General features: G+C 40.1%; 1 protein-coding gene across 4 annotated transcripts in view; it reads right to left on the reverse strand.

Annotated features, from left to right (window-relative positions):
- Nucleotides 1-12,507, reverse strand: part of LGI1 (leucine rich glioma inactivated 1) — a 32,513-nt gene that overhangs the window by 11,563 nt on the left and 8,443 nt on the right. For 3 of the 4 annotated variants that reach the window (XM_086752760.1, XM_086752759.1, XM_086752761.1), the window contains exons 2-3: nt 632-1,081; nt 177-248 (exon numbers count right to left, since the gene is read on the reverse strand). In XM_086752760.1, the coding sequence (XP_086608886.1) occupies nt 177-248; nt 632-822 (263 nt within the window). In that variant the 5' untranslated portion in view covers nt 823-1,081. Of the gene's footprint in view, nt 1-176; nt 249-622; nt 1,082-12,507 lie in introns of those variants that run through there. The other variant, XM_086752762.1, reaches the window with a different exon arrangement.

Consider the following 12,507-nt stretch of genomic DNA (forward strand, 5'->3'; position numbering starts at 1 on the left):
TTTCAAAAAAATTAAACATGCACTATCTTTCAAATTCCTAAAAAGTCTTGTATTTTGTCATGTAATGAATCTTCTCCTGCTGTTTCTTATAAAATTAGTACTGACACCCTTTCTATAATATTTATGGATACATATACATTTCATAACAAAAATTATATCATAGAAATATTTCTCACAGAAGCTGCAGAGATGGTGTGAGCAAAAAACTCCCTTCTGGGATTTTAGTAAAAGCAGATCTCACAAAGGATCTGGAAAGAAGAAAAAAACAACCTTATATTAATGTAGTCTCATATATCCGTGGTTATAATACTCATCTGGTCATCACAGAGAAATTTATTAATATAAGTAAAAAAAAAAAGAAAAAAAACAAAAAAATGAATGTTTCAGGTTTCATGTAGTATAGAAGAAGGTATAAAATGGGATGTGTGCACAAACACAGACAGACAAACAGATGAAAGAGATGTAAAAATCAAGATTCAAGAATGCAGCACAATTTTAACACATTAGCTGATGATTCTGAATGCTGGAGGTACTCCCTGCAGCAAGCATCCTTCCGTATGCACTGAAAACACCACACATCCTAGTTCATTTTAAATCATAAATTAAATAACCAAATGCTTACAGCCCTTACAGTGAGATAACATCAGGCGGAACGCTGCGAGGAATAGATCTGGCATTTTCACATAAAGCATTATCTTTGGTACAAGTACACCAGGCAGGACATTTTGGCTTCACTGGTTTCTTCCCTTCAGTCAGCAAAAGCACAGATAAAAGGCATAAGAAATAAGCAATTCTTCTAAAGGGTCTGCTGGCATTTCCCATTCTTTTGATCCGCTCTCGTTCCAGCCAGTTGAAAGAATATCCCAAAACATGAACAGGGGTTCTTTATTCAGCCATTGGATGTCTTTCTATAAGTCCAGGTCAATATTTGTCTCTGCTTTCCCAACCCTTTTCTTTCTCTTTCACTCTGTTTTTGTAGACAGAAACCTGCAGCTGATCTGTATGTTTCCACTCACTCAGGCAACGTACTGCTCAGAGAAGAGACCTGCGAGGTGCTGTAAGATGGGGAAAATCCAACCGGCTGAAGGGAAAAAAAAAAAAAAAAAGAAGAAGAAAAAAAAAAAAAAAAGACTTGCATCACCACAAAAACACTGAGCACAACACAGCATTAGATTGCAAAGTGATGTAACTGAGAAATACACTGCTTTCTGTTTTCACAGGGAGGCCCTTTCCCTGTTACCAAAAATAGTACAGCATTATGTTTTGCTGGTGGGTGGGTGAGTGGGTGTGGGGTGGAGTGTATGTGTGTGGGGGAGAAATCAGTCATCTCTTACTGGATCCCTACAACCTCGTGAACCTTTGAGAATTATGCTTCACATACTGCAAGCGGCAGAACTAACGGCAGTATCCACAGGAAAATGAAATCGAGTGAAACCATCAAAAGCATTGCTGCAAAAGCTGTTAGATTAATTTTTATCCTTAGCTCTTATTGCACATATTTGTACCACTGAAAAACAAGCTGCCACACATGGAAAATATTACAATGTATGAAAGAATGCCTACAACTGTCATTCCTAAACAAAATATTTTCTCATGCAAAATTAAATTTACCCCAACTGCTTTTTTTTTTTTTTTTTTTTAGAAAAAGAACTATTCTTATTTGTTACATGTTTTCTGAGCTGGTTAAATAAAGTGCATCCAGCACCATTCAAAATGGACAACATTAATGAAAAGTTCAAGTTAAAAAAATTATTTGCTTGGAGACTGGTTTGATCATTTTAGATGGAAAAAAAGAAAATTATTTAAACACCAGCTATGTTAAACCTGTAGTTAAGAACAGACCTTCTCTGAAAAGTGACAGGGTAGGGACAGATCTTGATGGTAATAATGAATCTTTACAATACTGCCTGGAGGCTGCAATTTAAATTAGTGCTAGGTGCAGTATGAATACTCTGTAAGAAACAGTTCTCAGTCTGAAGACTTTACAGTAAACCACATTAAATATTTTATAGGGAACTTAAGCAGCACCTAAGTGTTATTATATAAAGAATGGTAAGACAAAACTAATGAATGCCAAATAGCTGGAAAGCCATATGGCATGATTTTTTTTTCTTCTGATACAGGATTGCTATTAGAAGAGTTTTGCAAACTTTAATAGGTCTTGACACTTCCCCGTTAGACTGGCAGCACTGTTTGAATTACACAGATCACAAAGTCGACAAGGGTTGACCCAATGGTACAGAAGTTAAAAGACAGTCATGCTCACTATTGGCTCCTTCATGTAGGTGCTGTCTCCTCACCAGGAGACACCTGTAAGCCAGAAGATCTCGCTTCACCGCTGGTTACTCCTCCTTTGATTCCACATGGCCACCTGGCTCTGGCCCATTGCTCCTGCTCTGCAGGCCATGAAATCTCAAGACCAACACCGGGCCACATCGGTCCTCCTCAGGAACGATACCAGGAAGGCCCAGCACATACCCAGATATGGGTGTTCAGCAGGAATTTAAGATGCTACGCGTGGAAGATGGCAACGGGGAACAACAGCCTGCAAAACTGCAAGAAACTCAGCATAGGGACACTAGGCCAGACTCCAGCATTGCTGAGTCCTTGCCTGGGCAGTGGCTGAGGTCTGTCTCCCTAGGTTGAGAGGAGACCGACTCACAGAGCTCACAGCTGGTGGTGGGACTGCATCCTCTGAGCAACTGGGGATGGCCAGAAACGTCCAGAAAGCTTTCAGAGGCAGAGGGCTGCCACTGAGGGCCCTGCTGGAAGAAGACTCAGGTGTTGGTGCATCAGCACGCTCCCCGCCTGGCATCTGTGCCTGCAGAAAAGGGCAGCTCGTGCTTTCTCAGCTCCCTCGCTCTCTGCGGTGTGTTTTTTTTAAAGCTCTTTATTAATTTAAGTGCGGGCCCATGTTTTTGCTCATAAGGAAATCTTCCCTGTCAGCAGTCTCTCCTGAAGCAGGATTGACTTCAACTAGGAGTGACACAGAGCTGTGTTATTTCTGAGCCCTTCCAACTTCTCTAAGAAAATGGTACAGAATTACAGTAACCAAAGCACTGAAATCTTTATAAAGCAAATGTCTATGCCTTCCCCTGGGTATAAAGGTTACTTCTTGCTCTGGAAATGATCTAATTGTACAACTGAGAAGGGAGCTGCATCTGTGGGACTCGTGTAAGTAGGGTACACTATCTTCCCCCCTCCACGACGTCCAAAAGCACAGACTTTGGTGAGGTGAGAACAGAAAATTCTCTAACTTTTTTTTTCTGAAAGAGAAGAGGTCTGTTGTTGTTTGTTTGTTTACTCCTGGCAAAGCTACCCATTGCCATGGCAATATTTTGCCATTGATGGTGTAACCCCGTGTTTCATTTCCTTCAGCTCATTCACCGAAATCCGCCATCAATTACTTGGGCATTTCTTTTTAGTTAATACTCCAGCCACACTGTGAGCATCCTGAAAACTTTGCAGCGTAGCGGTTTTTCAGTAACAAAAGCACGTTCTGCAGCAGGGCAGTAACCTGACTCCACTTTTGTCCGTGCAGAGAACCGCCTGGAAGTTAGTTTTCTGTTCCAAAGTACATGCCAAAGCAACTGCTTTTTCCAAAATTGCAAATATTATGAATATTTATAAAACCTCTGTCAAGAGAGAAGCATAAATCACATTTTCTGGGGTCCTTTTGTGCCAAACTCAGTATCTCATTTCTTGCCATGTAGTAGTTTAAAAACAAATTGGTTCATGGATTTTCAGTGGCATAGCTGCTCTCCAGCCATTGCAACACTTGGCTCACCCTTTACCTCTGCCATCACTGTTTGTTTTCTGGCTAACAGAGCAGGCAGGGGCCTGCTGTGCCCACATCCGAGGGCCTGCCTCTCTGTCCTTGCTAGCCTGTTTTCGCTGGTGTTTCAGGTACTGATTAGGCACAATGGGATTCTAAATTCATTTATTTTTCTTTCAACAAGGTTTCAGCAGGGGGGATGAGGGAGTTGTGGCTCACGTTACTCAGTCTGCTTCCCGTCATTTGACAACATTTTAGCTGGAAATTCTTCACCGTGCTGGGCAACGGAGGGGTTCGCCGGCAGACATGTTCCAGGATGGGCAGGGATAGATGCTTCTGTGCCGAGCAGGTCATGACATGGCCCTAGGCGGGACCACCCGTGCAGCTGCCCTGCCGGCTGGGCCCTGCCCTCGGCCGCCCTGGGTATCTGGTTTCCCCGGAGAGCCACAGGCCCGCACTGGCTGTCCCGCCGTGCCGCCTCCTGCGGGCCCAAGGAGGCCTGAGGACAAGAAGGGGCGGCGGAAGGCCGGTGTGCGCCCTTCCGCCATCCCCACCGATGATTTCTGCCCTCCTGTAGCAACAGGGAGTCGTCCATGGCTGCCCTGAGCAGAGCAGATTTTCATATTTCCTGCACTTCATTAATAGACTGTGATAGCTCACCCCTTTAATTTTGACCAGAGCTAAGTAAGCCTTAGCAAGTGATTATTTCCCACATATTCACTCTATATGAAAGAATCAAGCAGCTTATTTCTGACAATGTATCTGAATTGTTTGGTGACAACAATTTTTTATAATAATCAATCATCTAATAACAAGCTTGGTGCAGGTATATGGCGGTCAAAATTAAAGATGCTTTTGCAAGTTGCCGCTGGAGGTATTCACCACCCAGTGTTACTCGGGTTCTTTGCACAACTTCTGTGGCTTGGTTTCTAAAGCAAACATATGCATTTATTATTATTAACACTTACTAAAAATATATTTTTAGCAAGTATTTTCAAATATCTAGTTAAAATGTGAATACTTCTATGAATAAACCTGTTTGCTAAAATATCTGAGGAAAGCAAACAAACGGTCAGAACACAGCCAAAAAAACATTTTTAAAAATATTTAACACTTTTTTGAGGGACTAACTCTGCTCTATTGACTATATTTGCATATTTGCATTAGCCCAATATGTTTTCATTACCAACATATGACAAAATTTTAATAAGCTTCCTGTGGTTTCATGCTGACTACACTTCCCTTTGCAGATGCATATACTGTTAGAGTTACCCTTTATTTCATCCTGCTTTTACAAAATTGTGTTGCCTTTTCTATGCTCAGCATGAGCTGCCTGCACATATGTTGCCTAATCCAAAATCCACTGATGGTGATGGCGAGACTTTAGTGAACTTCACTGTGCTCAGTGTTAAGCCCATAATATTTCACCACACAGATGCGCGATAGTCCGAATCACACCCCGGTATCTGTGAGTCTCTGTGAACAAAACATTGTCACTGCTATGTTACCACTGTGTTTGGAGCAGAAGGATTTTGAGATCAAAGACTCCTACAAACACCTCATGAGTCTGAGTTTTTACTCTCCCAATGCCACCCTTTTAACAAATTCTGCAGCAAATGGCAAATTTAAAGCAGCTGAGACTGAGACTGTGCTTTCAATAAACAAAACTAAGTCTTGTGAATTCTAAACAGTTCTGAAAAGACTATGCTTCCTGATGGATCTGGCACCAAGAGCCATTGCCAGGAAGAGGCCTTCTGCAGGTTAGGCATAATAAAACTCGAGATGGCTTTACAACAGCTCATAGCACAGACTAGCTTGGGAATGGTCAGAGGGCTGCCCAGAACGTTTTATTTGGAAACTTCTTCTGACTTTGCCCTGTCTTGTCTATACAGGTCCGTATTACGGATATCCTTCTTTATTACACCACAAGAGTTTCATTAAAAGTGGAACAACCAGGCCAGTCCCTGTGTCAAAAATTGCTGCCAACTTTAGAGGAAAGAAAAACTCAGAGGGTGGTCTCCTTTCCCTTGCATAAAGTAGCCAGTTCACAGTTCATGGTGGAGTTAGAAGGGATCACCTCTGAAGAGAGTCAGGTGAGCTGGCTCTCATGGCCAAAAATTGCATGGTGATGAATAACACCTACTCCACGGAGCATACCCTAGTGACTGTGCAGGTGGCTCTAGGACTGCTCACTGGCTTAAGTACACCAGAATTTGACCAATGACAAAAAGTATGTCAGGAGAGATGTACTGTTACCTGAACTGTCATTTTTTTTTACGAAAAATATCCAAAGAGAAGCTAGACAAAATTAGTCTATGTATAGGTTTTATTTTGTTACAATGAAGGACTTCTGACATCTTTATGATCCTGGATGCTTTCTTGTCAATTGTAGGTTTTTAAATAGTGGAGAATATTAGAAACTACCTCAGAAAACACTTTAGAGCTATAGGATTTCTACCCCTTGGGATTTTTTAAAGGCTATCTCAGGCTGGGAGGGGCCTAGGAAGGCCACCTCATCCAGCCTCCTGGGTAACCAAGAGGGAGGAAGGCTCAGAAGCAAGATATGAAGTATTCAAAATGTACTATGTTTTGATATCACATGACTTTTAAAACAGTATCACAAAATTTTGAGGACCTAATCCATCATCTTTGAACAGCTGATATTGACAATACTGCTAATGTTAAGTATGTTCTGTGGGATGCCCATTCATGCTGGTCTGACTGACTTCCAAGGCAGGCAGATAAGTGCCACAGCTTGGTAAGTTTACCATACGTAAGTAAAGAAAAAGAATGGAACAAACTATCAAACAGAAAAACCCATTAACTGTCCTTCAGGTCAGACACGGACATAACCTCAGCTACTGGATTGGCCCTTCATTATGAACAAGACCCCACGAATCCTACTGATCTTGTCATGTATTGATCCCTAGTGTCCTTTGGGGTTGTGTATTCCTGCTCCTCTGAATGGGATTGGATGCCTCTATAAATCCCAGAGCTGGGATTCCTCAGCTCTTCCCTAGCTCTTGCCTTCTATTTTCCAGCAGAGTGGGACCAGTTGCTTTCTCAGCTTTTTAGAAGGCTCATAACCTCTGTTACAAAGCAGTATGCTTTGCAGCACACAGTCTAGTAGCATGAAGTTAACCGCTCTCCTGAATACTAGACGCTTTTCTCCAGCTCTAAACAAATAATTACTGTTTCGTTTCTATTGTCTGTGTTTTGCCTTGAAAATGCTGACAATGGAGATTTAGAGATGGGGAGGGGGGAAAGAAAACAGCAAAAATACAAGCTTAAGAGCAAAAGAAAGCCCAATGCAAAGATGTGGGAAGCTGTGCTACTTCATGGTTCACAGCAGGAACTGAAACCACACCTAATATAGAGGGAAGTATTAAGAGAAGAAACAATAAGGAAGAACACCAGGTTTTCATTTGCTGCAGAAATCTACACTTTATCAATCTTTCAAGAAAAAATTCAGGAAAATTTGCCAGCAGTTAATTTACACTCTGGGAAGATCAGCACCTCACATGTGCAAGGTTGGAAATGGGGACGCTTTTCCGCCAGACAAGATGCCCATCCACTTCAATGGAACTAACAGTGGACTCATCACCTAGCGTGTATCCTAGCATAAGATTAAAGTGCCCTCTATAGGAACCTCTCAAAAAGCAAAAGCGTGTTCAAACATGCAAGCTACTTTTTTGCCTTTCTGCCCCCTACATGGCCTGATCAGACATTAAAAGCATGATACAACTGAGAAAATCTATGGTTATTTTATAATTGGAAATGGTCTCATGACTTCTGAAGAAAATTAAGTGGTGATATTGAGAACATAGTTCTGTCCAACACTTTCCCTAGTGGGATGCTTTCTCTCTCCCCTACTTTTCCACAGGCTCTTTCTTCTGCCCCTTCTACAGCTCGCTACTGGTGTTTCTGTCTCTAATGCTATTCTCTAAACTGGATCAAATAAATTATCTGTTGAAACAAAGAAAACCAAATAAAACCCTAAACAAGCCCAAATCTTTCCAAAACAAAACAAGAATTGATAGAGCCGAACAAGCAGCTGAGGACAGGAGCGAGCAGGGAGCATTGGTCTTGCTGTTAGAGAAGACGTATAGCGAGCCACACGTGTGAGGGGCAGTTCTATATTACAAATGCTACAAACATTTAAATGAACCATGGGATAGAACTGGTGACAATCTACCTCAGTCTGGACCAAACAGGACAAAATATAAATCTCATAAAATGCCCTAGTATTTAGCTAGCATCGTTTAGAAGTTACCATCTAACTGGAAGACAGACCCTCAAGAGGTGTATACAAACTGACTCTTGATAATTACAGTCTCCACCCTGCCAGCCCCTTGGACTATTTATTAATTCAGTAGTTGTTCATAGGAGGTATTCTTCACGCCTGCACAAAAAAACACAGAGCGATAGAAAATCCAGTCCAGTAAGAACCCTGTATCTGAAACAAAATGTCCCAGATACTCTAGCATGAGCAAGTGCTTTCTACAGACCCAAAACAACATACCACTGTCACTGTAGCTAAATGCCATTTAATTGGCAGCTAGAAAAGTCTGTAATACATGGAAAAAATGCTTGAGCTCTTCCAGTTTGCCAAGATGCTAATTAAAAGCAGACAGAATGTTATAAAATCCTTTCCTTGACCTGTGCTATCTTACATTGCCCTTCTGTACTTTTTTCACGGCATTGGCTCACTGCAGAATTATTCTAATCTTTATAAACTTGTATTTATTTTTTCTTGTCATTTTGCAGACAGAAAAAAAATGTAACTAAATGTTATTTATTTAAATGTACATAGGAAAATTATTTGTTACATGGCAGAGATAACAGGCTTTTGAGGAGAGAATCTTTACTCGTTAAAAACAGAAGGTTTCTACGCCCTGAATAATTCACAATGAAAGAAATCTTAGCGCCACTGAAGTCACTGAAATAGTTCCAGTAAAAGCCTCACCGGAGTGCCACTGACATAATGAATTGCACAATGAGAAGGATGTGCCTCATCAAACACGTATTATTGTTTCATCATTGCTAATCAAAATGCTTTACAAAGCTGGAATTTGGATCAGTGCTGAAACATTTTAAGGGGTCTTTGGTGATAGCTTCACAAGTGTATTTTACTGATGTTTTTCCTGTTCTTAACAATTCAAGAAATTTGGGAAAATACCTTATTTCTCTAAGAGCTAATTGCTTTTCCCTCAGGCAAATACTGGATCTGCCTGACACCCCACTCCACCTTATGCTGGACACACTGCCACTGCACAAGCCCAGCACAGATTCTCCATCAAATAAGATACCATACCAAGCTGAACTCCCCCGTCCCTTTTTGTTACAAACCACAAGTTCCTGCAGAGGAGACTTTGGAGGGCTGAAGTCCATCGCATCTGTGTGCTCATATGCCAACGTGCTATTTACTCAGTACAGCTTTAAGAAAGGATTTGCTCTTTTGGCTGCTGGCTCTCTCCCTCTGCAATGGGAGAGCAAAACCAACACAATATTGTTATCTAAGAACTGGCTGCAGTTTTACATGTAATTTTCACAGCAACAGAGAGATACATATTTTAGTTAAGACTTCTCAGAAGCTAAAGGATTTTCCCTACCTTGAGTATGGTAACATTCCCATTTTGAGCCTACAATGCTTCCTATGTATCGCTTTTCTGAGACAACACCACAAATTCCATACAGCTGACTTTCTTTCAGACACCAATCACTTTTAGGCATCTGCAAGTTTCCACTGTTGCTGCCCTTGTGATTTAGGCAGAGAGTCATTAAAACTGGAGCGCCTAATTCCCAGCCTTGATATAATACATCAGTAAGAAGTAATAAGCTCCTTCATGAAGCAATATAGCTCCCCAGCCAAATAAATGGCACACACTACTGATTAAAGAAAGGCACATGTGGCTTATTTTCTTAAGCATTTTTTGAAGCAAATGGATGAATATATAAGAGAAAAAGAGAAGGACAAGAAACCAGGAGTGGGAACTCAGAGAGCAGCAGAAACATCAGAGAAACCAAGATCTTGAACCCCAGGCATTGCAAAGAGGGTCATGAGAAACGTCCCTAGAGAACTTCTTGGAGCAAGTACTGGCTGAAAAGAGCTTGAAGATGCAAGCAGTCTCCTGCTGTTCAGTTTGCTCTTCACTCAGGGAAATGAATGCTATATGTTCTTTGCAAATAAAGACTGAGTCAAAGATACCTGATTCCATTAACAATTTATTTTCCTAAACAGAACGATCTGAAATAATGACTTTTTAGATAACTGCTCAGGTCAGAAGTAGTAGTAATGCTCTATGTTTCTGACACCTCCCCTCCCTGAGAGGAGGCAGATCTCCCCTCATATACACATTACATGTATTAAGAGCTCTCTCTCTCTCTCTCTCTCAAGAGCTATATATAGCTTCTATTCACAGGCAAGCACCACAGCCACTTATTCATTCTTTTCATGCTTTACCTGCTGTTTTCAAGGCTGCCCTGATGCTAAAAATAGCTTCGTGTATTAAAGGAGGGTTGCTATAGATTCAGAATGGGTGATGTTAGGAAGACAGCTAAATCCCTCTTTGCCGAGGACATGGAGGATCCGCGTGGACGTGGCTGACGGGCAGCTGTGCTATTATCTGTGACCTGGGATTTCATAAAGGCTCTCAGGCTCAAAGGTCAGGGCATTTGTGGTGTTCTAAGACTGTACTGAACTGCAAACCAACACAAATAATGGATGTCACCATAAGTTTAAGGCTTTGCTTTTCATACTGTAGTGTTAGATCACAGCACAACAGTACCTTAATATATTAATAGCACATTAGACTCTTTTTAACTGGAAAAATAATTTAATATTCTGTTGTATGGGCATATTTTTCTGCAGGTATTGATGTCTCCAAGTAAGAAAATATCAAAATGCTTTGCTAGTTGTTCTTACTACAGAGCTGAAAGGATGACAAATCATCATCTATTTGATTACTTTCAAGATAGTGATGAAACCACATTTAAAAATTGTACTACACACCGTTGTTTTGAACTTCTGGCAGTGCATCCTCTGTCAATGCTGACAAAGCTAATGTTAATTTTGGAAGTTACCTCTCTGTCTACAATTTAATGGATTGTGCAAGTGAAAAACTGCTTGTACATAACTTTGCAACTCATATACTGCCTAAAACAGTGAAGCGTGCTATAGATAAGTGTAATTTGATTGTTAAGGTTATGAAACCTACATTTTCAAAATCTGTCTGACAAGAAATTTGGAATAATACAAAAGACTTTATTTTGTCAAGCTTGAACATGTGGAAGTTTTGAGGACTGTCTCTAGAACATAGCTATCTCTCTACTCTGCAATTAAAAGCATCTTAAAATATTTTGCAGCTTTCAGAAATCCCTTTTCTACATTAGAAGAATATCACCGGTTGCATCCATTCAAGATGATGAAGATCAGACTAATGGAGATAAGCAAGAGTCTGAATAAGACTTACTTTTCTTTCATGATGCAGTAGAATCCTTCCAAGTGGTAACAATCTGATCTTGAATTTGAAGGCAAGATACATGAGTTAATGGATAAGTTGCAAGAAAGAATGGATGGCAAAATACCGGTCATTAAAGTAACTCCTACCTAGAAACATGAGAGTTTTATTCCACAGTATACATTAGCTTCTAAACACATAATAAAACAAGTTCATTTCTGTATACAGAATGCCTTAAACTTACTCAGCTACATTAACTTTCTAAAAACTTAGGTGATTTAGAAAATTACAGTGAAAACTTGAAGCTCAACAGAAAATTGCATGAGAAAGATGATGCTTCAGGAGTCCCATATTAGGAACTGAATTTAATATTTTACCTCCAAATATCAATTTTCCTAGTTCTTAAAACTTGTGGATGGAGTATGACCATATCTAAGATAAATGAGGTAGTCAGAAGCATATTTTCCTTTTGTTAACAGACTCAGGTTATAGAAACCTGCCAAATACTGATCCTGTTAAGGCTGAGGTTCAAATAGAAGTTCATTGTACAGGGAAAGAGTGGCATGGATTGACTAAACCAAGATTATTAAAATACACTAAAACAGATCCTAGTATAACTTTAAATAATAAACTCCATCTTTTAAGAACTGTGTATTGAAGATAGTGTAATGCAAACTTAGAGAAAATTCCATTACTCGCTGAAGAAAATGTTTTTTCACTCAAATCTCACTTCATGTCCTAACCCTTATCCTTCATATGGTTAGGTTTTATTTCCATTCAAGAAAGGCACTCATCTAGATACATAACTGTTAACATTTTAATGTATCACTTGCAAATGGAATGTGGTTTCAGCAAGTTGCAGGCTCTTCCCCAAGGTACAAGCTGGAATATTTCTTTTTACTCACTGTAGATACTTTCCTCAGCAGCTTTTTGACTCTGCCACTTTTACTTCTGAAATGGTGGATATTGCACAGCTCAGTGTTGCTGGCTATAAGTAACATAACTTGATATTTGAAACTAAGTTAGACTAATTGTTCCCATTTAGGATAGCTGTCCTTCCCGTTCCACTTAGGTGCCATGGAATGAATAGTATCCTGGCAATACTTTCAATAGAAAGGTAGATAGTATTTCAGTTATTTATGTCTGAGATATATTGGTGATTAAATAACACAAAATTGTATGTAATTTGAAATATAACCCCTATTATTTCCAAAATCTGGCAATCAGTGGTATACTTTTACTAACAAAAGATCAATTCTAGCAGAATGGCTA

The sequence above is a fragment of the Chlamydotis macqueenii genome, chromosome 7 (genome assembly GCF_036417535.1).
Source record: "Chlamydotis macqueenii isolate bChlMac1 chromosome 7, bChlMac1.mat, whole genome shotgun sequence".
NCBI lineage: Eukaryota > Metazoa > Chordata > Aves > Otidiformes > Otididae > Chlamydotis > Chlamydotis macqueenii.